Source organism: Rhinolophus ferrumequinum, chromosome 11, assembly GCF_004115265.2.
Source record: "Rhinolophus ferrumequinum isolate MPI-CBG mRhiFer1 chromosome 11, mRhiFer1_v1.p, whole genome shotgun sequence".
NCBI lineage: Eukaryota > Metazoa > Chordata > Mammalia > Chiroptera > Rhinolophidae > Rhinolophus > Rhinolophus ferrumequinum.
In genome coordinates this window covers 10,271,831-10,295,950 of record NC_046294.1, presented here as the reverse complement: position 1 = coordinate 10,295,950, position 24,120 = coordinate 10,271,831, and the positions used below count along the sequence as shown (strand labels likewise).

Here is a 24,120-nt window from a genome sequence, read left to right as displayed (position 1 = left end):
CCCCTTAGGAAGCTATGCACTGATGCCAGTGCCTAGCCCACCCTTCAAAGTAATTTTGAATTCTTTCTGGAATGGCCATCAGAGCTGTCATCGTATTACCCTTGATATCCTGAATGTCATCAAAATGTCTTCATTTCAATGTTTCCTTTGTCTTTGAGTAAAGAAAGAAGTCATTGGGGGCCAGGTCAGGTGAGTATGGAGGGTGTTCTAATACAGTTATTTTTTTACTGGCTAAAACTCCGTCACGGACAATACTGTGTGAGCTGGTGCATTGTCCTGATGCAAGAGCCATGAATTGTTGGCAAAAAGTTCAGGTTGTGTTTGTCTAAGCTTTTCATGCAGTCTTTTCATCAGTACCAAATAGTACACTTGGATAACTGTTAGTTCAGTTGGTACAAATTCATAATGAACAATCCCTCATATCAAAAAAGCTTAGCAACATCATTGCAACAAGTTCGCAAACTTAATTGTCCGATCTTGTATAATGAGTATGTACTCTTTTTTTATTTGGCTTCTTTTACTCAGCAAACTTATTTTGATGGTCATCCATATTTTTATGTGTACAGAGTAATATTCCATTGTGTGGGTGTGCCACAACTTTATCAAGTTGCCTATTGATGGGCATTTGTACTCGGGGATTGGAGGATTGGAAGGGATGGTGGGGGAGTTTGTAGGACTGAGCCCTTAACCTGTGGGATTTGGTGCTACCTCCAGGTAGATAGTGTCAGAATCCAGTTAATTTCTGGGCGGTGGGAAAAAAAAACAAAAGTAAAAACAAAACCACACACACATCGTAGTAATTAAATAGAGATTTCAGTTGGAAGCTAATTACTTACATAGGTTCTGAGACTTAATTATAGAGGGCTTGTTTGCATGCACTAATGAGTAAAATACATATGATGGAACACTAGTGTCTACTATAAAAGAGTCCGAACACCACAGTAAACCAGTGAACTGCTATTGGCAATAAACGGGTACAAGAAAAAGTTGTCTCCTTTACTTCACCATTATTTACTGAATCACCATTCTGCCTAGTTTTCTGGGAAATGTCTATTTGACCGATTTAATCAATGGTAACTTACAGTTCTGGGCTTTTGCTAAAGTCAATGTCTGGCAAATAGGGAGACCTCTCAGCCCCCACCCCATTGAACATATATATTCAATAGCAAGAAAACAAATATTGGTGTTTTTTATTTTTTTATGTTTATTACATAAAACTACATTTCAGGGAACTCCAACTTTGTTTTCTTTGGTTGGATTTCTTTGGTTGATTTTCATACATTATCATGAAGACCAAATTTCTGATGAATATTTTCCCCCTAAGAAGTCAATAGTTCTTCATATCCAGAGTCGATAGTTGCCTTTGTGATTATGCCAGATTTATTCTTATGACTCAGAGTCAGAAAACGCACACTCTAGAAGAAACAAAATATGTTAGTTTTTCAGGTTTCACTAGGGTTCAGCTTAATGCATATATTTATCTTGATGCCGTCTCCTTCAAACTTTATACATAGAACTCTCAGGTATTCCAGGATTGGTAAACCATGTCATTAAGTTCTTTAAATAACTGCTATTCATCAGCTTACTATTCATTCTACTTTCTATAATAAAATTTTGGATAGATCAAAAGTTTTTAATTCAGTTAAATAAAGCCATGGATCCTTGGTGGTGGTAGGATGGTATCCCATGGACTTGAGCCAATAATTTTTTTAAATATCTTTTAGGGAGGAAAAAATTAAAATGACAGAAAGGGAAAATTAGAGCAGAGGACATTTACTGAATCCAGAGGACATTTACTGAACGGGCAAATGCCCTTTACCAAGTCAAGACTGTTAAAGAGACTAGTGGCTGTGGCAAAAAGTGTTCCTGCCCAGAAGAGAGGCAAATGATATGTTCTAAAGACATGACCACAGGCACAAACTCATAGCGCAATGCTTGACAAATCATTTAACATCCCAGGTCTCTGCATTTACAAAACAGGAAGATCAAACCAGTTGATTTCTCAGATTCATCTATCTTCCCATACAGTGACTCCTTAGCTGGTCAGCGACTGAATTGCAATTTGCTTTTGTTATCTAACTGTCATCCCTCACCATCAAACCACCTCCCATGTGTGTCTCATGACCAGCAACTGATTGAGCCTTCTGCCACTCTTGCTGACATAGCTCAACACAACTCAGAAACAGAAATACAGCAGACGTGATTCAGGGAGGCCGGTAATCACACTCACATCAGGGAAGTCAGAGTGAGCCTGTTTCCACCAAATCACAGCCACAAGCACAGCTAAGCCCAGCTCCAGCATGGTACAAATCATCGTCATGGACAGCATTCCCTAAAATACAGGAAATACGATATTGGTGGTGCGTAAATCACAGAAGCTTTCGTGTCTTGTTGGGAGGTGACTGTAGCCACGAAGACTGCCTCAATCACCAAAGAATGGTTGAGAACACCATCAGGAAGAGAACACTGCTCCTTCCAAGCCTAACAATTGGCTCAATTCAATCCCTTTGCTCATTTATTTCCTTGAGAGGAACAGGAAGGCTGGGCAGTAACTCAGTCAACTCATGCACTTCATAAACTTGTTTCTTACCTCTCTGTGACACAGCTAAATCTGACTATGCTGTTCACTCAGTGAAAAAGACTGGTGAAATGACACCCCAGACTGAGAAGGCAAGCTCCCAATCTAGCTGCATCTCTACCGCTTAATAACGTGTTTCCCCGAAAATAAGACCTACCTGGACCATTAGCTCTAATGCGTCTTTTGGAACAAAAATTAATATAAGACCCGTTCTTATTTTACTATAAGACTGGGTCTTATGTAATATATAATATAATATAATATAATATAATATAATATAATATAATACAATATAAATATAATAATACCAGGTCTTATATTGATTTTTGCTCCAAAAGACGCATTAAAACTGATTGTCTGGCTATGTCTTATTTTCAGAGAAACACAGTAGCTGTGTCAGTGAGCCTGAACAAGTCTCTACTTCTCTAGCTTCCATTTCCTTATTTATCAAATGTGCATAATGATAATTCCTTCTCATAGATTTGTGAAAATCAGTGAGGTTTTGACTATACAAGCCCTTTATAAAATTCAATATTAACACCCTCTTTTATCTATTTCAACCCTTTGGGATGGGTTTCCTTAGGCTTTCTTGAATGAAGTAAAAGTTAGAATAATCAAGATAGTAAACTGTCATATTTGCTAACAACCCAAAACAACTCAACAAAGGTACTATACCAAGAAGGTAAGTTCTACCATTTTTGTCCTGAGGCATCATTCATGCAGAACTGACCACTTGATAGAACAGAAGAGAAAACGTGATTGCAGAAAACTCTAGTTTATACAAAATTAAAGAGGAAATATAACTTGTCTACATTACCTAGAAATTTTCCTAACAAGCAAGCTCAACATAATCTCTTTTATTTACAATGTAAAATTATACCATAATTAATTCATGCTTTACTACACATATCCCTCCCAAACTTCTCTGCAAATTTTCCAAGGTGCAGTTGGCTTTGACATATGTTGGTTTCTACCAATTACTATCACCTCATTTGCATGTACTTTTTAAATTATAATATCATTAGCATGGGGGCAACTTAACCAACTCTGCTTTTATCTGGGGATCCTCCATGGTGTCCTTGTCTTAACTCACATTTATGATTGCAGGACAATAAATATTCTGCATCCTCTTTATTTTTATGTCACCTGTTTTTTTCTTAATGTGTTGCTGACTATATATATGTCCCTTAATGCTCCAACTTAAGACACATTGTTTCTGTTAGCCACACTTCATTGCTTTTCTTCCTCCAATAATGACAACCATTATTAGTTAACATCCTCCATCTTCCTATATTTCTAATTTAATAAACCCCACCTCTGTGTGTGGTAAGCATAACAATAATGATGTCGCCTTTAGACCTGATCAATACCACTCATCAGTGTAACCACTGGGAGGAGGAGAAGCCCTCACCTTCAAGTCCCGTATTTCCTATTCTCCATTTCTCAGTGCTGGGCCTGATGTCTGCTCAGAGCAAGTTAATACTCTACCCACCACACATACATAACATATTTCCTTGTTGGCATTTCCTGATCACTTGGGTCTTTCTGTTATTTTGCCTTTTTAAATTCACTACTCCATGAACCAAGATTTTCAGTTTGACTAACTCATATTTTATGCCTCTAATAGAATCAGTTTGAGGAGTAAGAAACTCTATCAACAATAAGTTTTAGTTTTTCATCATCAGTCTTATTTGACATTTACTCTTTCATTCTACCCCATTAGTGGGTAATCCCATAGCCTACCCCCTTTGTCTCAGTTATGTAGTTCCCTCTCCTTTACACAGACTTGGCCTTTCCCCAGATACCCAAATCAGAAAGAATTAGAGAAATTTTCAAAAGAAAGGGTATCAAGAAGTCAAGTCTTTAAGAAACCTCATAAGATTAGAACATCCCATCTAAAAATACTTACAGCCAGAAGACTGATGGTAATGGGGCAGGACCTGGAAGAGTCATCTGTGATAGAATCATAGTAGTTAAAACCGTGGTGTTCTGATGGTACATTCTCGTGGTTCAAGTAACACATCCGTAAGGCAGGACTCAAAGTGGCCAGGTTGACAGAGAGAAGAACGAAACCCACTAGAGCAGACAGAGAGCTCAGAATGTTTGCAGCCAGGCTGCTATGAACCTGAAAGAGAAATGCTGAGTAAGGCTCATTCCTAACGAGCAACAAACATCTCTTAACCCTCTTTGCCAATGCATTGCAAAAGTGTATATTCTCTGTGTCCTTTAAGAAGGTCTAAAATTGATAGGCCTAAACCTGTATGTCTCCCCAGTGCCTAGCAACATTTCTGAATCTGGAAGGGAAAGCTTGGCTAAGTGAATGAATCAATAAAATGTTCTCCCTAGGCAGGACTTCAGTAGAGTGGCAGAGACTATTGCTCTCCTAAATTCTTTTTACTCTGGAGGACAACAAGGCTCTATGAGGCTATGCCTGCAAAATCCCCAAAAGAGTGTGGCCAAAGGCAGATGTGGTTTTTCTCTCTTCCAGCTCACTCAGAAACCCCTTGTGGAAGCATCAGTCACACAGAGGAGGCAGGTGAAGCAACTCACTCTTCCTTGCACACAACCTCTCTTAAATGCACAGACACACACACCCAAAGATGAGTACGGGGGCATAGTTCTCAGTCTCAGGTGGGCCCTGTGTCTGGACAGGCTCTGGCTGGTAAATAGAGTTATAGACTCAGAAGATGGTATAATATGTGAGCGACAACATGAGGTAGAAGGAAGAGGTCTGGCCTGGATGTCAGGAAACCATGGTCACAGTACTAGCTTTGCCTTTGATGATCTCAGGTTTCTTGGGTATTCAGTTCCTCCATTTCCCACTCTGGGTCTCATTTCTTCATTTATGAAGTAAGGGGAATAAATAAACTAATCTCATAAATGGCTTTCCTTCTATCTCAACTCACAGAAGGAGGAATTAAGACCATTCTGAAAGCTGTAGTTATAGATATGTGTGGTCCAGGTCACACCCAATAGCTATAAATTAGAACACTACCTAACCCCATTTAGACCCCTTTTCTTTTAGGGTCTCAGCAGTTGGAACTTTGGGGCACAGTAGAAGATAGACAGGGCATTTTACTCTTTCAAACCTTAACTCCCCAAGATAATGACTAAAGTACATGCTTCTGGGCCTCCTGATAGCCAGCAACAGTCATGATGCCTGGAGTATATATTTGCTAGAATAATGTAGATTTGTTCTGGAAAAACACACTTCTTCAACCTCAGAAAAGGACTGCTATGATGTCTGATCACAGTAGAGTTCACTACAACATAGATGATGCTGCTGAGTCAGAGCCTATGTAAAACCTCATCTTTGAGCTTCCTGCCATGTTCACTGTGATTTGTTCTTCTCTAGAGTAAGAACCCCATATGATCCCCTGAAAACCTATAAACATTATTCTTGTATTGTACTACTTAATATGGTGGTCACAGGTCACATGAGCTTCTTAGATTTAAAGTAAACTAAACTAAAATTTAAAATTCACTTCCTCAATTGGACTAGCTACATTTCAAGTTATCCATAGCCACACATGACTACTATATTGGAAAGCATGGATATTGCATTTCCATCATCATAGAAAGTTCTATTGGACTGCACTAATATAGTAGTGTGGGGTCTAGGTGAGGGTTCCAAATAATCATCTCTAAATTTTGATAAAAGAAAGAGAGATATTCTCTAATTTCTCTAATTTCTTGATGCCTAACGGAGAGTTTTGTAGCCAAAACTTCCAAACTGAATTTCTGTGCTACTGCGTTATATGGCAATCTCACAGTGACCCTCCCAACACCAAATAACTTGAGGGATTTAGGACTGAGTAAAGATGTAGTGAACTTTTACTGATTAGAAATCTCCTGAGATGACGTCATAAAAATGGCGGCATGAGGTGAGGCTCATGACATCGCCTCTGGAATTTACAACAAATTGAACAACTATAACTCCACAAAGGACTCCCTGCACAGCAGACAGGCAAGATGAAGAGGAACACTACTGAAATCATCTAAAGGTGGGCAAATTGCATGAGCTGGGGAGGAGGGAAGGGAGAAGTGCAGAGACGGAGCTGCACAGGTGCAGGACGCAGACCTAGCTTGGTGCTCTGAGCTTGCTACATTCCAGAACTACCACAGCTGTGGGAGAGGGAAGAACGCGGGCTTCTAGGGCTCTGCTTATGGCTCACAGGGCTGAGGGGACAGCATATAACATGGCTGAATCCAATGCTCACAGCAGAGACCTCGGAGCAAAAACTGAGGGAAGAAGTCTGAAAACGGTGCTTTAAGCCCTCACTGCTGCAGAGAATGGAAGCCTTAGGCACTGAGCCTAGCCGCCTCCTCCTTACCCTCCCAGAGCTTGCCCCACCCCCACCTGCCCAGTGCTAGAAGCGGAACAGTAGCTGTGTCAGATCAAAAGAACAGAATATTTGCAGTTCTGAGAACTGTGGTTCCCAGGCACAGACTCGCAGCCCAACTAGTTCTGGCAAAGGAGAGGGAGACGTGGAAGCAGGACTGGCTGTGGTGGTGGTTGCTGCCATTGCTCTGGGCCACCTCTCACAACCCACGCCACCCCTGTCCTCGCCTATCTGGGTGGATCCCTGCAGGAGTAAACAGAGCTGCTGAAACACACAGGCTCTGAATGTGGTGCAAGAAGAGCTTTGGAACTTCAGAAGCTCTCCACATCCCCCATGGAGGAGACACTCTTTGACCCAGGCGAACTGCTCACAGAGGAGAAGCCCACCTTCCAGGGAACCCCCACCCCCATTGTGTGAGAAACTGGAAGAGTGCAGGGAAAATATAACACTATAGTGTGAGAGAGAATAAAAAGCTGCAGTCAGAGAGAAAATAAAACATTCTACCAACACCTACTGGAAAACAAAAGAAAGACCTCTTTCTATCAACCTGTTGCAGAACCCACTCCTGCAGATGTCTAGGAACAGAAATAATTGCCATGAATAACCAAGGTAACAAGACAGCTCAGGAAGAAAATGAAAACTCTTCAGTAAATGAACTTAAAGACATGGAAATGTGTGAGTTAAATGACAGAGAATTGAATATTGCAGTTCTTAAAAAACTCAATGAGATGCAAGAAAACAGACAAGCAGTTTAATGAACTCAAAAACACAATCAAAGAAGAAAATGAACATTTTACCACAGAGATTGAAATTTTTAAAAAGAAATAGAATTTCTGGAGATTAAGAATTCAATAAAAGAAATAAATAATGAAATAGCCAGCTTCGGTAGTAGAGTTGGCCAGATGGAGGAAAGAATCAATGACATCAAAGATAGAAATCTGGAAATGACATGGATGGAAGAAGAAAGAGATTTGAGACTTAAAAGAAATGAAAGAACTCTACAAGAACTTTCTGACTCCATCAGAAAGAGCAATATAAGAATAATCATATCAGAAGGAGAAGAAAGAGAGAAGGGAACGAGAATTTCCCAAACTTTGGAAAGAACTGGATCCTCAGATCCAAGAAGCAAATACAACACCTAATTACCTCAACCCCAACAGGCCTTTTCCAAGGCACATTGTATTGAAGTTGTCAAAAATTAACCACAAAGAAAGAATCCTCAAGAGAGCCAGGGAAAAAAAGATGGTAACCTGCAAAAGAAAGCCCATTAGATTATCATCAGATTTTTCAGCAGAAACTCTACAAGCCTGGAGGCAGTGGAATCAAATATTCAAACTATTGAAAGAGAAATTATGAGCCAAGAATAATATACCCAGCAAAGATATCCTTTAGATATGAAGGAGGAATAAAGACCTTTCCAGACATACAGAAGCTGAGGGAATTTTCCAACACATGACCTGTACTACAAGAAATAGTGAAGGAGGCTATTTGACCAACATAAATAGTGATAATTGTGACAACCAAAACATAAAGGCGGTGGGGGAAGTAAAGGCTTAAACTGGAATATGGGAATGGAGAAAGTAAGCATGCTGAAGAAAATGGAATACTCTTAATATGAAACTTTCTTTTACATAAACTTAATGGTAACCACTCAAAAAAAAAAATCCAGAACTGAAATACATAATGTAATAAAAAAAGAAACAGAGGGAAAAATCATAGAATACCACCACTCAGAAATAATAGACAACAACAAAGAAACAAAGGCAAAGAAACAATGGAGACAGTCTTACCAGAAAACCAAAGATAGAATGATAGGAAATCCTCACATATCAATAATCACCCTAAATGTAAATGGACTGAACTCACCAATAAAAAGGCATAGAGTAGCAGATTGGATCAAAAAATTAAACCCAACCACACGCTGCCTCCAAGAGACACATCTCAGCTACAAGGACAAACATAGATTCAAAGTGAAAGGATGGATACTGCAAGCAAATGGTATCCAGAGAAAATCGGGTGTACGGATTTTGATATCCGTATGAAAGCCATACGGATATCAGATGAAACAGACTTCAGGATAAAAAAGGTAACAAGAGACAAAGATGGACATTTCATAATGATAAAAGGACTATACAACAAGAAGACATAACAGTCATCAATATTTATGCCCCCAATCAGGGAGCACTGAAATATACCAAGCAACAACTAACAGAACTAAAGGGAGAAATTGACTAAAACACAATTATATAGGGGACATAAATACATCATTGACAGCTATGGATAAATCATCCATAGATAATACATAAATAAAGAAATAACAGTCCTAAATGACACATTAGATGAAATGGACATAATTGACATTTATAGAGCACCTCATCCTAGAACATCGGACTATACATTTTTTTCTAGTGTACATGGAACGTTCTCATGAATAGACCATATATTGGGACATAAAACTAGTCTCAGCAAATTTAAGAAGATTGAAATCATACCAAGCATATTCTCTGATCACAAGGCTTTGAAATTGGATATCAACTGCAAAAAGAAAGCAGGAAAAAACACAAATATGTGGAGATTAAACAACATACTTTTAAAGAATGACCAGGTCAAAGAAGAAATAAGAGGAGAGATCAAAAGATACATAGAAACAAACATAAATTAAAATACATTCTGCCAAAATATTTGGGATGCAGAGAAAGCAGTTTTAAGAGGGAAATTTATATCATTATAGGCCTATCTCAAGAAACAATAAAAATCCCAGATAAATAACTTCACGTTACATTTTAAAGAACTAGAAAAAGAAGAACAAATGAAACCCAAGGTCAGCAGAAGAAAGGAAATAATAAAAATCAGAGCAGAACTCAATGAAACAGAGAATAAAAAGACAAGATAAAAAATTAATGTGACAAAGAGCTGGTTCATTGAAAAGATTAATAAAATTGTCAAACCCTTGGCCAGACTCATTCAGATAAAAAGAGAAAAGACATTAATAAACAAAATCAGAAATGAAAGAGGAGAAGTTATCACGGATGCCACAGAAATACAAAGGATCATCCAAGAATACTATGAAGGAGTATATGCCACCAAATTCAATAACCTAGAAGAAATGGGCAAGTTCTTAGAAACATATAGCCTTCCTAGGCTGAAACAGGAAGAATTGGAAAACCTAAATAGATCGATCACCAGTAAGAAAATTGAATCAGTCATCCAAAACCTTCCCAAAAGCAAAAGTCTGGGACCAGATGACTTCACTAGTGAATTCTACCAAACCTTCAAAGAAGATCTAATACCTGTGCTACTCAAACTCTTCCAAAAAATGGAAAAAGAGACAATACTCCCTAACTCATTTTATGAGGCCAACATTACCCTGATACCAAAACCTGGTAAGGATAGCACAAAAAAAGAAAACTACAGACCAATATCTCTGATGAATACGGATGCAAAAATCCTAAACAAAATTCTAGCAAACCGAATGCAACAATGCATTAAAAAGATTATTCATCACGACCAAGTGGGGTTCACCCCAGGGGCGTAAGGATGGTTCAACATATGCAAATCCATCAATGTGATACATCACATAAACAAAATACAGGACAAAAATTATATGATTATATCAATTGATGCAGAAAAAAGCTTTTGACAAAATACAACATCCATTTATGATTAAAACACTTAATAAAATAGATATAGAAGGAAAATTAACATAATAATGCCATATATGACAAACCTTCAGCTAATATAATTAATCATGAAAAACTGAAGCCCTTTGCTCTACATTCAGAAACGCGACAGGGCTGTCCCCTATCACCTCTGCTTTTCCATAGTGTTGGAAGTCCTCGCCAGAGCAATCAGGCAAGAGAAAGAAATAAAAGGCATTCAAATTGGGAATGAAGAAGTTAAATTGTCACTTTTTGCAGATAACACGCTGCTATATATAGAAAACCCTAAAGACTCCACCAAAAAACTATTAGAAACAATAAACGAATGCAGTAAAGTTGCCAACTACAAAATCAACTTATACAAGTCCATTGCATTCCTACATACTAACAATGAGATCTCAGAAAAAGAAATAAAAAACAATTCCTTTTGTAATTGCAACAAAAAGAATAAAATACCTAGGAATAAACTTAACCAAGGATGTAGAAGACCTATATGCTGAAAACTATAAGACATTTTTGAAAGAAATTGAAGAAGACACAAAGAAATGGAAAAGCATTCTGTGCTCATGGATTGGAAGAATCAACATAGTTAAAATGGCCATATTACCCAAAGCTATATACAGATTTAATGCAATCTCCATCAAAATCCCAATAGCATTTTTTAAACAAATAGAACAAAAAGTCATCAGATTTATGTGTAACCACAAAAGACCCCGAATAGTCAAAGCAATCCTAAGAAAAAAGAACAATGCTGGAGGTATCACACTCCCTGACTTTAGCTTGTACTACAGGGCAACAATAATCAACACAGCATGGTATTGGCAGAAAAATAGACACACAGACCAATGGAATAGAACTGAGAACCCAGAAATCAACCCACATAAATATGGACAGACAATTTTTGGCAAAGAAGCAAAAAACATACAATGGAGAAATACAGCCTCTTTAATAAATGGTGCTGGGAGAATTGGAAAACCACGTGCAAAAGAATGAAACTAGACTGCTATCTGTCACCGTGTACCAAAATTAATTCAAAATGGATCAAACCTAAACATAAGACTTGAAACAATAAACTGCATAGAAGAAAACATAGGTACTAAACTTGTGGACCTTGGGTTCAAAGAGCATTTTATGAATTTAACTCTGAAGGCAAGGGAAGTAAAAGCTAAAATAAATGAATGGGACCATATCAAACTTAAAAGCCTCTGCATAGCAAAAGAAACAATCAACAAAATAAAGAGGCAACCAACTGAATGGGAGAAGATTTTTGCAAACAGTGCCTCCGATAAGGGGCTAATATCCAAAATATAAAAGGAACTCATACAACTCAACAACACAAAAACAAACAACCCAATTGAACAATGAGCAGAGGACCTGAAGAGACATTTCTCCAAAGAGGACATACAAATGGCCAATTGACATATGAAAAAATGCTCAGCATCACTAATCATCAGAGAAGTGCAAACAAAAACCACAATGAGGTATCACCTCACCCCAGTTAGAATGTCTATCATCAACAAGACAAATAGTAACAAGTGTTGGAGAGGCTGTGGAGAAAAAGGAACCCCCATATACTGTTGGTGGGAATGCAGATTGGTGCAGCTGCTATGGAAGGCAGTGTGGAGGTTCCTCGAAAAATTAAGAATAAAATTACCTTATGACCCAGGAATTCCTCTCCTGTGTATCTAACCCCCAAATCTGAAAACATTTATCCATAAAGACATGTGTGCTCCAATGTTCACTGCAGCTTTATTTATGGTGGCCAAGACATGAGAATAACCAAAATGTCCTTCGATAGATGAATGGATAAAGAAGTTGTGGAATACTATGCGCCAGTAAGAAAAGATGAAGGACCATTTGTTACAACATGGATGGATCTTGAGATTATAATGCTAAGCTAAATAAGTCAGACAGAAAAAGTAAAGAACCATATGATTTCACTGATATGTGGTATGTAAAACTGAAAACAACAAAAGAACAAGAGAAAAAAAATGAAGAAACAAAAACTCATACACATAGACAATAGTGTAGGGGTTACCAAAGGGTAAGGGGGAGAGGGGCTTTAGAAGAGGGTAAACGCAGTCTAATATATGGTGATGGAAAGAGAACTGACTCTGGGGGGTGAACACACAATGTGAGATATAAATAATGTATTACAGAATTGTACACCTGGAATGTACGTAACTTTATCAACAATTGTCACCCCAATAAACTTTAATTAAAAAAAAAAGAAATCTCCTACAATCCAGTTTTCCTCTCCCTGTCACTTCCATTTCTGGTTTTCCCTAGAAAGAGTTAAAAGCAGATAAAGTTATTTTCTTAGCCTATGCAAATGACTGATGATAACTTTCAGGACTCAAGAGTTCATATTCAAATCCAATAAAGGTATCACCTTTCAGATCAGATAGATAAAAGAATGAGAAATAATTCCTCACATGAACATTTTGACTAGGTTTTCTCAAGGGTTTTGACAGATAGGCTTAAGTAGTGAATCCACAACAAATAGCTGTCTTTAAAACACTGTCAGCTTGTTTGTTGTTGAAGTTTTAAATTTGAAGTCCAGTTACCACAAAAGGGCATAATTAGGAGCCAGACTTTCTGTAAGAAGCTCCCAGGCACGAGGATTGTGATCTAGGGTACAGTGTTTTCAGGAATGTGTGCTGGACAGGGCCTATAGATGATCCAAGCCCCACTCCTAACTCAACCAAACATCCGTCCTGACTCTGCAAAGTAAAGATATTGACCATGAAGAGTTCATTTTGATCCATTAAGTTGTGGGTTACATAGTTCCCATACTCACCAAAGACTTAGTTGACTTTTTCTCCGTGATGATTGACAGAGATCCAGAAATGACAAACTACCCAGAAAGGAGAGAAAATGATCAAGTAAGTTTCTATGTACAGATGTAACAACAACATTATTATCATGGTGTTTATGAAAAACTCCCATGGGAAAAGCCCTGGGGAATGAATAACTAAAGATACAAAGATCCCCTTAAATACATACATATGTCCCTTTTGCCCATAGAGTATTCAGAAAAGCATGAGAAAAGGCAGACATGAGTAGGAATCTATCCCGATAAATAAAATGAGGGCCTTAAAAGCCAGGAAAGGAGGTTTTTCTTTAAATGAGAGAAGAAAGTTTTGGAGTTAAACATTATCTAGAGAAAAACAGAGAGCAATGGTATGGAAAAAGAAAAAAATGGGGGAAGCTAACAGATATGGGAAGACAGGCATGTACATTTGAAGTTGGTGGTTCCCCAGGCTAAGGTAGAATGGAGACTGAGAACAGAGAAAGAATGAGGTTGGCAGAAAACTTTAAAGACTGTGTTCAGAAAATCAAAGATATTAATTTCTCTCTCTGGAGCATTACTAATCTAATAGATTTAGGACAGCTAAGGAACAGAAAATCCCTTGACAATGCAGAAATGGGACCAAACAGGAAGATGAAAAAAGTTGTAGTTCCAGTAGTCCCGGAATTAAGTAACTTAGGTCTGCATAAATAAATCCCGGGCCTTAAAAATTGGACAAGTTCCCTTTCCAAATGTGGGCTGTGCTTAGTGGCTTGCTTACAAAGAGTAGAGAATGGAAAGAGGAGGGAGGAAATTAACTTTCTGGCGGGAGAAACCTGGAAGACACTACTTCAGCCACATGATCAAGATTAACTTCATTAGTGACAAATCATGTTGATAGCATCTCCTCTTGATAGGAACCAAAACATGAGAAAAATATCAAATGAACAAAAGTTTAGGAACATTCTACAAAAATCCTGGTCAGTGATGCTAAAATCCATCAACATCATCAGGGATGAGGAAAGCCTGAGAAAGTCTGGAGGAATTCTAAGGAGGCAGAATGACTGAATGTAATGTAATATATTTGATGGAATCTTGGAACACAAAAAAGACCTTTGGGGAAAACTTGTGCAATCCGAACTTCAATTAATAAAAAGAGCAAAGTGAATCAGGTCAAGAAAAGGTAGACCTGTGGATGCATTACACAAAGAAACAAGTGTAGGGAAGGCAAATGATAGCTACTGAGTGGTGGGAGGCTGATAGAAAAATGATGAAAGAGAAGCTTAATTGTGAGAGAGATCTGGCCCACATCAATCTATAAGAAAGTTGTTTTCTGAGAAAACAACCACTAACATCTCCTTGATACTACAGACTTGAAGCTGTTTCAGAGGAATTTCCAGGTCATCACTGATGCCCTGGGTGCTACTTAATGCAGCAAAAAGCATTTCAAAGTGCTTCTTTCTCCATGAGTCCCACGAATGTGTGGTTTGCCCTGTAAGTGTGTGGTGTCTTTCACCAGTGTCCATTTTACTGTGTAGAAACCTCCTTCCCAACTTTATCCTACTTCACTGTCTCTTGTCTAAACCTGGAGAGAAGCCATTAGCTTCATTATAGCTCTGGCTGATGAAGAGAAAAATAAGGTGATCTTCAAAAGAAATGGTGACTTGAACGGGCTAAGAAGTAGATTTAAAATCAGGTGACTTCTGCCCTCCCACCCCACTCAGTTCTTCCTTGGGCTACACATGGAAGAGAAGCAGTTCTTCCATTGACCCCTCGCTCCTGGCAGACAGAAAGAAACATAGCAAGGTAAAGAGCCCAGGCTATTGGCATCTTCCTCCCACCGTCCCCGCATCGTGCTCTCCTATAGATCTCAACTCACACACAAGGCTCCTAGGAACGGGTAAGCAGCCTGCAACAGGGGGGAAAACACTTGGGTGAATGGTGGACGGAATGAAGCAGATTTCAGAATGATTCCCAAACTCAACACCATCACCCCACACAGTATCTGGATGGTCTGTTGGGAGAAGAAGGGAGATGGAGGATTAAAATCAGCATTTATGAAGACAGGTGCTCTTCATCTCTCCCACCGTGCTCCTGCATTGTCCCCTTCTGTGGGATCCCAGCAAGGATACAGACACTGTAAAAGCTCTGGAGTAAAGGCTCTGAAAAGGTGTTTGGGAGGAGACACTGTTGTGCCATAGCAAACTATTGTCTCGGGGTTAACATTGGGTGGGTGTTCAGCACGTCTTCCACCGTTCCTCCTCTCTCACCATGTCTGGCCATGGTCCTTGTCCCAGCTTATGCCAAGTGCTAGACTTTCTTTTCCCCGGCTCTCTGATTTCATAGCTATTAACTCTCCTTTCTACGTCTTATGGGAACAGGGGACATCTGGAAGTCCTCACACCCTCTTGAGTACAGGCAATGTGGAAGCCCCTCCTTACCTCCTCCAGACCCCACCAGACACAACAACATAGAACCAGACCACCTGGCCGGCTCTGTGACCTCCTCAGCCTGTGTCCCTATAGCCAAGGATCCTGAAGCTTTATCTTAAGAGGTTAAGGTGTCCTCCTTGACACCCACCTCAGATATCTACAGGTCTATCAACATTTACCAAGCAGTTTTCTAAACCTTCTGCTATGTGTGGCTCATGGTAACCTTCATTATTGTATATTTGACACAAAACCGTCCATCCCACCAGGTTCTGAAACCTGATCAAACGGAATGCCTCACCTCAGATCATGTAAGTGTAGAGATAATTTAGGGAGCAAAGCTCTGTATTTTCCTCCCAATCCTAGATATATCCTTTCCTCTGCTCCTCCCTCCACTCCATAGAGTTTTGTTTTGTTTTTTAATAAATCATGCTTGAGAGGGGAGAAACAAACAGAAAGTAAATATCATCTCTGTTCTCAAATGAGAAGGAGAAAAGAGATGAAGTTTATTTTTCCTGTACTTTGCAGCTAGGGAAAAAGTTCCTTCAAAACATCAGTCAGATTTCCAAGTGTGCAATTGGTTGACACATAGAAACAAATATATACAAAATATATAATTATTTACTACCATATTTTTGTAAAAAAATATGTAGATGTACAGCTTTTTATATGCCAATTATACCTCAGTAAAGTGTTTTGTTGTTGTTTTTAAAGAAAATATAGAGAACTACTCTATTGCAAAAATACAGAAACAACAAAAACTCAGTTGCTTATATTTGGATTAGAGGAAATAACACTTTTATTACCACCTTATGTGGAAAAGTTCTGTGGAAATTTCAAATGGCTTCCGTTAGTCCTAGATCAATCTGGACTCCTCTGGCAAAACTTAAAAGTCTCTACGCTCACTCACAATGGACCTCCAGTCCCAAGACATACATAGTTTCTTCCCTTTGTCCCTCACCCCTTCCCACTCCAATACATTCTGAATTGGGCTTACCCCCAAAACTTTAATTTCTGCCTTTAATTTCTTCAGGATATCCTGCCCCTGGTTGGTGGACTTGGGATTCTCTGTCTGGGACAAGTTGATTCTATTTGACGTGACAATTACAACGGTTTCATTGGTCATTGGTTGTGACAACATGATGGCGCTGGAAGAGAAAATAAATTTAGAGCTCCTAGAGCTGGAGTCCCCCAACTTTAAACCAGTATTTGCTCATTAGTCCAGAGTTGACCTGTCCTTTAGGGAAGGAAACTGGTAGTATGGAGCTATAAAAACCAAGAAACGTTGTTTTCATGAATACTTTCTCATAATACAGAAGGTGCCAAAAAAAAAGTATACACATTTTAAGAAAGGCAAAAACTGTATTTGTAATACTGAATATGTACTGATAACAAAAGATGAATACAAGTCATGTGTATACATTTTTTGGTGCCGCATTTTTTGGCACAGTGCATCCATCATAGATAATCCACATATCACAGGGAGGCAGCAGCATGAATCTTGCCAGATCTCAATGTTCAGAGGCAAACGGTCACGCAAAACTTGCAATATGTAGAAATCTCTCTTTCCCTTAGACCCACCAACAGCTGAATTGCCATATATTCGGTGAATTTCCCCTCCAACTTTCCTACCAGTCATGAGCCAACATGAAAAGTATCCTATTCATCAACCTTTTTCTCTTCAGGTTCTGTACAACTCATACTATCTATGGTCTATCTATGGTCACATACTATTCTTTGGTCTAATAATAATAGTTCTATTATTAGCATTAATCCAATATTTTAATCATATTTTACTAGACATTATCCTGTAGTGCGTTCAATCTTTACAAAACCCTGTAAGTTAGTTAGTTAGTTAATTAGTTAGTTAGTTAGTTATTTAGTTAGTTAGTTAGTAGAACCATGCAATATTTAGAGAAACTCAGAATCAAAAGTTTATTATGAATGGACATAATACACACTTTGCATAAATGTATTGCATAGAGTGAATGCTGAAGGAATATTTGCAGTTGTTACTCAGGGACGTTTACACAACTGGGAAGCTGTAGAGCCAGGGGTAGATCCCAGCCACCTGGAGCCTTTGCACAATCCACTAGATCATGCTCCCTCTTCCTCCTGTGTCAGAGTTTATTTTGCCTGGAGAAGCAGCAGCACGCGGTGGTAAGAGAACAAGACTTGGACCGTCCACTTGCCAGCCTTAAGGACCAAGTTGCCTGTGGTATTAGTGGCCGAGCTCAGCTCGGGTCTCTTTTTCACGGCACTGTTCTCGGCCCATGGACTGCTCCGTCTCCATATGGATTTGAATATCTGAAGAGGCAACATCTGGGCTGCCACATGGCTGGGGTAAGGGACTCACCGACATCACGCAGTTAGAAAACATCAGAAACAGTTAAAACCAGATACTCTGTCCCCGTGCTCATTCTATTTTGAAGACACTCTAGTGTGTCTTAAATTGTCTCAAGCAACTTCAAATCAAACGTCCCCTCTGACTGAGTGACAGTAGGGGAGTGGGGAGTTGCAAAGTGTCTGTCAGCATTGCCTACCTGTGCCTGCGGACCTGCTTGTCTGCTCCAGCTGAGCTCTCAGAAATTCCCAGGAGGTTTTAACGCTGGGTTCTCATATAGTCCTTTCAGAATGTCCTACTTGTTTTCATCTTCTGAAAGTCATCAGCTCTTTCTTAGTCTAGCATTTACAGCCACACAGGATGTGATACTTACAGAGTGTAGATTTTTGAAATGTGCCTGCACTTCCCCTTTTTCTAAACTCCTGGCTTCTTCAGAAAAACCACAAATTGAACACACTAATGATTGAGAGAACATGGAAGTCACGGAGCTCTGTGTGTGAATCGCTACCCCAATACTTCCTAGCTCCGTGTTGTTAGATAAGACTGTCCTCTTCCCCAAATCTCAGTTTTCTAATCTGTTAAATAGGGGAACAATATCAACACTGGAGATTGTTGAAAGATTAGAGAAAATGTTTAAAGGCTTATACTCCAAGGACCTTTCAGCAATAGGTAACTAATAATAGTAATATTGATAAATAATATTCAATAATATAGAGCCAACCACAGTAATAATAATAGTAATAATGACTATACTGCTTCCATGGAGCGTTCAGTGGTATATAACTAACAATAGTAACAACAGAACGTAGAAAAAAGTATCTGTTATTTATGCATATTTTTTCTTTTTTCCAATTCCTCAGGCTCTGGGCAGGCTAAACACAGCCTTTCAGAAGTCTTTGCCTAATTGTTGCCTGCTACAGCCTTCCTTCTCTGGCCTCTCTCTTTCTCTAACAAAAGATCTCTGTTCCCTGGAAAATTGGGGCAGCTCTAGGGCAGTGGTGAAACTAGATGGGGGACATAGAAGGGAGAGATTCAGCAGGACCTACACAAATGGACAAAGTCACATTTGGGATAGTTTTGTAAAACAGAGGGTTCCTGTGCTTCTTCGAGCCCTTAGATGGGCATTCTTTGGAAGCTGATTTTGATGTATGGGGCAAGGATGCCAGAGCCAGAGCCATTCACAGCACAAGCTTCCTCCTTTCCTTGGGGGGAATGCCAGAAGGAAGCCAGGAACAGTCTGAATCCTCACTGTCACTTCAGGGGCGTGTGAGTTCTGCACATAATGCCATAATTTAACTCTTCTGGGGAAGAAAGGCATTAAGATATATCATGTAAAACGTTGGCTTAATTCTCAGGACCAGAATGATACAGCTTTCTAAATGCAATCAATGTCCTTATCTTAAATTCTAGAGATGTGTCTGAGGGAGGGAACGGACTCACCCAGAAAGCTGTGGAAGAGCAACAAAAGAACCTCCACCTTTCTCTCTCTGGGTTCCTGCACCCCTTCTCCTTTCCCAAGGTGCCTGCTGGTATTTTCCCATTGTGCCCTTATCACTATCCCAGCATCCAGTGAAATACTGGGGTACAGCTTTCCTTCTGGACTTTGAGAAAGAAGGAGCCCAGCCTCTTAAGGGACAACTACAACCACTGTCTCTGTTGTCACACAACAGCCTAGCCGATTGCCCCCCCGCCCCCCCCGTGTCTTTCCTTAAGGAAAGAAGAGTCTGTGAGACTGTGCATCTCTGGGACTGTGTATATCTCTCTATTTAGTCTCCAAAAGAGGGTTTGACAAGTAAGATTCCCCATGGGGTGGGGGGAGAACAACTCAAGCCAGGCGGAACCACGTGGAGACCCCCAATGAGCTGTCTTAGAAAGATCTGGGAAGGGGCCTTGCCTCCCTTTCCCCCTGCCTGGGAAAAGCCACTGCTGACTCTGGCTTTCCCCTCTCACCTAATTATGAGAAAAGTCTTTAGAGCAATAAGATTAAGCTCTCTCTGCTCAGCTCTGTAAAACAATTTCAACATGTGATATATGTCCCTTAAGGGAGTCGCATACCTCACCTCAAGGACTTTCTGCTTCAGCTGTTTGGAGACCAACATAATTGGTTTGGGTTGTTTCTATAACGTGATAAATGAGTCTCACAGACCGTGTCAGAAACATTGCTACTCCCTTGTATACTTATCAATAAAAACCTCCAGTCGGCTTTATTCTGGGCTCTAGTCTTTCATGACTATAAGGCCCCTGGCCTTCTGAGAATTAACTGCATTAAGTCTCTGTTTCTTTCTTTCTTAAAAACTTAACCCAAGTTGCCCCTTCTCGCACCCTCACTGCCCGTGTTGTGCTGGACGCGACATTTCTCTTTAGTGTAATTTGCCAATAAACCAAGTAAATCTATCAACTCAAGCAAGGGTTCCTTCTTCAGTCTGTTTTTCTCTGAGTACTATTATAATTTTACCTGAACTCAGAGAGGTTGCAAGGATTATGTGAGACCAGATTTATTTTGGTTTCGTTGGGCTACATTTTCTATTTCTCTGTGTGACTTGTGGTCTTTCGGTGAGATTTGGATGTTTGAAAAAAAGCCACCTCCTTCAGTCTCTACAGACTGGCTTTGTAAAGAGGAAGAGCCACACCAATCAGCATGATAGGAGATCCTCCTTAAACCTTTCCTGGAAGCTGAGGAGAGTATACATCTTCCTCTATGTCCAGAGGATACATCTTCTCTGGACTTGTGCATGTCAACCTCCCAGTAAATGAGGCCTTGCCTGCTTTTTCTCTGGAGCCTATATGTTCTTCCCCTGGTGTCTGAGGTACTAGTCTCTCGGGTGTGGTAATAAGCTATGGTGCTTGCCTTTGTTCTCAGCAACCCCAAACTCACATCCAAACTATGCTGGTCCCATCAGCACACGGAGACAGGCAAGAAAGAAACAAATCCCTCCAGCAGCTCCTTGAAAAGCCAGAATGCTAAACATGCACTGCACTCATCCTTTCCTCCTGAGAAAGAAGCTGAAAGTTGGGAGTTCTTTCCCCATCGCACCACTGGGCCAGGGTTTCCAACTGGCTAGTGTGGCTAAAACACCACACATTGTCCTACTTATTTTAATGTGTCTTGGCTTTGTGCTCACCTGAGGAGCTGCAACCTCTTAACTGGTTTCTGGAGGTCTCATAAAAGCAATTTCAGCTACATGTTGTTTGTTTGGTGTCTCCATGGGGGAACGGGGTCCTGGGGCTTCCTATTCTGCCATCTTGCTGATGCCCCTCAAGTTAATTTCCTATAATAAGATCTTATTCTGCTAAGAGGTGGAAAGTCATCCCTTCTACTTGTGAGCTGCCCCTCAAAGCAGCTATTTCAGAATAATTTTGGTGTTCATCTAATAAAGCAGGTCCTTGTTCCAAGGACCTCTACTTGGAAAGTGAGAAGGCCCAAATTATTTGAACCCCAAACGACTACCTGGGCCTTTGATTTTTTTAGTTAGATCCTATTTCTTGAGTCCCATCTACACCTCAGCTTTCATCACCTACCTTCCTCTACCTCTCTCCTTCAGCATCAAAGTAATCTTCTTTAAGTCCCTGAGGACATGTTAGTCTCTTAATTATCATGATTACTCCTTCCATTTCATGGCCCCTCTTATACCCTACACACTAGGAACTCTTGTCTCCTGATATTTCTTATTGAAGCACTTATCATAATCTCTTTAGTGGTACCTTATTCTTTAGTTTTGGAAAACAAAAGCTATCAACCAAAAGGCAAAGTCTTTTCTTTCCTCAATTTACATTTTCCTCTACTTCTCATCTGTTTTCCCACCCTTAATTAATACATTATTTTAAGGAAACACTTAAGGAAGTCCTCAATGCTTGGAATGAGAAAAATGTTTTATCTTGCAAGAATTTTAGCCTTACTCATAACCTGTGGACAAATCACTATTAGGCAACAGGAAGTATGTGTTAAAAATGCAGCCTGGCAACCTGCTCAGCCTTCAAGGGATTCGGAGAAGGAAAGGGAAGGGTTCAGCACGAGCTACGTATTTCATGACAGTGACGGAGACTTCTCTTACGTAAATGAGAAGTTTATTCCCATAATGGAGAAGAAAACGGAAGTGTGACAGGAAGAAAGAGGAGAACATTGTTTCCAAACTGAGAATTGAGAAAATTGAAGTGTGCAGGATCTTTGTAAGCGAAAGAAATTAACAGCTAGAAACAGGCTTCTGGCTCTGATCTCTGAAGATATTTGGGTGTTTATAATATAATAAAACCTTGCTTGTTATATCTAAGTAATAGCCTCAGATCAATTGCTTTCTATTTCTGTCTCATATATATTGCTTGGTATTTTTGTTGAATGGTTGTATCTGAAAATATCTTGAAATATCTCTGCTCAAATATGTGCCAACTGATAAAGAAGTAGCAGTTTTATGCTTTTGACAAAATTGATTGCTCTCTGAATAAATCAACTTCTGTACTTAGCATCCCAGCTATTTGGGGAAACATTGACTTATCAGGAATATATAGGTGGTTTAAACTCTGCTATGTCAAACTAACACAAGATCTAGGCTAATTCCCTCATAAATAAGAAATATTGATGCATTATTAGGATCAATTTATCTAAGAGCTCTTACTACGATTATGTCTTTTCAAGAAATGTACAACATTTGATCCAGTCACGATGGCAGAGTAGGTAATTGCTCTGCTTACCTTCTCTCATGACCATATCAAAATTACAGCTAAACTACAGAACAACCATCATTGAGAATCACCTGATGTCTAGATGAACTGAAGTCCTACAATTAAAGATATACAGAAAAAGCCACCTCAAGACTGGTAGGAGGGGCAGAGTTGTGGAATGAGCTGGTCCCACACTCATGTGTGACCATTAAAAATTGGGAGGGATATCTCAGCTGCAGAGGTCCCTCCCAGACAGGAGAGGCATCCCAGCGTCATACCAGGCTCCCCAGCCCAGGGCTGGGGAGAGAAGTCTCCAAACCTCTGGTTGTGAAAATCAGTGGAGATTGTGGCTGAGTGAGATGAGGGTGGCTAGCGTCCCAGCAGCTCCTCTTAAAGGGCCCACAAAAAAATCTACTCACCAATGGACTCCCTCACTGTGAGCTCCATTGCTGGGACAGCTGCTTAAAAGGCACAGGGGAAGAACTGAATTGTCTGGCTGCAGAGTGAGGGCTGGAGGGGCAGCTATATCCCAAATGGAGGAGCTGGCAGAAGCCATTGTATATTTGTTAAGTCTTCCCCACTCCCAGTGTACAGACCCTGGTGGCCACCATATATGAGTCTGTAATTGAAAAATTAAAAAGGGGGAGAAGGTAAAGGGGAATAAGGAGTTCAAATTTCCAGGTGTAAAACATAAGTCATGGGGATGTAATGTACAGCATAGGGAATATAATCAATAATATTGTGATAGCATGGTACAGTGTCAGATGGTTGCTGGATTTATCCTGATCACTTCTTTAGGTATAAAAATGTTGAATAACTATGGTGTACACATGAAACTAATATATTGTATGTTAGCTATATTTTAATAAAAATCTAAAAGTAAGAGATGTACAACATTTATGGCTTGATCTCAGAGTCTCTGAGAAACTATATACGGTATTATTATTAATAAATTTGGAGATATAATAATAGTATTGAGGTTATATAGGAGAATGTTATTCTTAGGAGATAAATCCTGAGTATTTAGGGACCAAGTATAATGATGTCAAGCACTTACTTTCAAATGATTCAGCAATATATGCATATGTGTGTCTGTAAAATGGTTCCGACCACCAATTCCAGCCTGTGTGTGTTGCAGGGGCAGCGTTCCCATACCACCTAGAAATTCTTGGATACCCGCATGCTGTCCTACAATTCAATTCAATTTTAATACCATCTACCTAGAGATAGCATCAGATTCCACAGGTTAAGGGCTCAGTCCAATAAGACTGCCCCCCACTTCAGATGCCAGTTGCAATTCCAGGTTGTTTCCTGTGTTTC

At 39.6% G+C, this 24,120-nt stretch overlaps 1 protein-coding gene across 2 annotated transcripts; it reads right to left on the bottom strand.

The window, feature by feature from the left end:
- Positions 1–1,184: 1,184 nt before the first annotated feature.
- On the bottom strand, positions 1,185–18,536 carry LOC117029899 (membrane-spanning 4-domains subfamily A member 6A). 2 transcript variants are annotated; one of them, XM_033119185.1, is made up of 7 exons: positions 18,344–18,535; positions 16,798–16,948; positions 15,251–15,385; positions 13,381–13,437; positions 4,488–4,703; positions 2,231–2,332; positions 1,185–1,415 (listed from the first exon to the last, which is right to left on the bottom strand). In XM_033119185.1, exons 2-7 carry the CDS (start codon positions 16,939–16,941, stop codon positions 1,320–1,322), a joined length of 750 nt encoding a protein of 249 aa, XP_032975076.1. In that variant the 5' UTR covers positions 16,942–16,948; positions 18,344–18,535; the 3' UTR covers positions 1,185–1,319. The 2 variants fall into 2 exon arrangements, with proteins under 2 accessions (XP_032975076.1, XP_032975077.1); XM_033119186.1 differs by lacking the exon at positions 13,381–13,437 and having other exon boundaries at positions 18,344–18,536.
- Between the last annotated feature and the right edge of the window lie 5,584 nt (positions 18,537–24,120).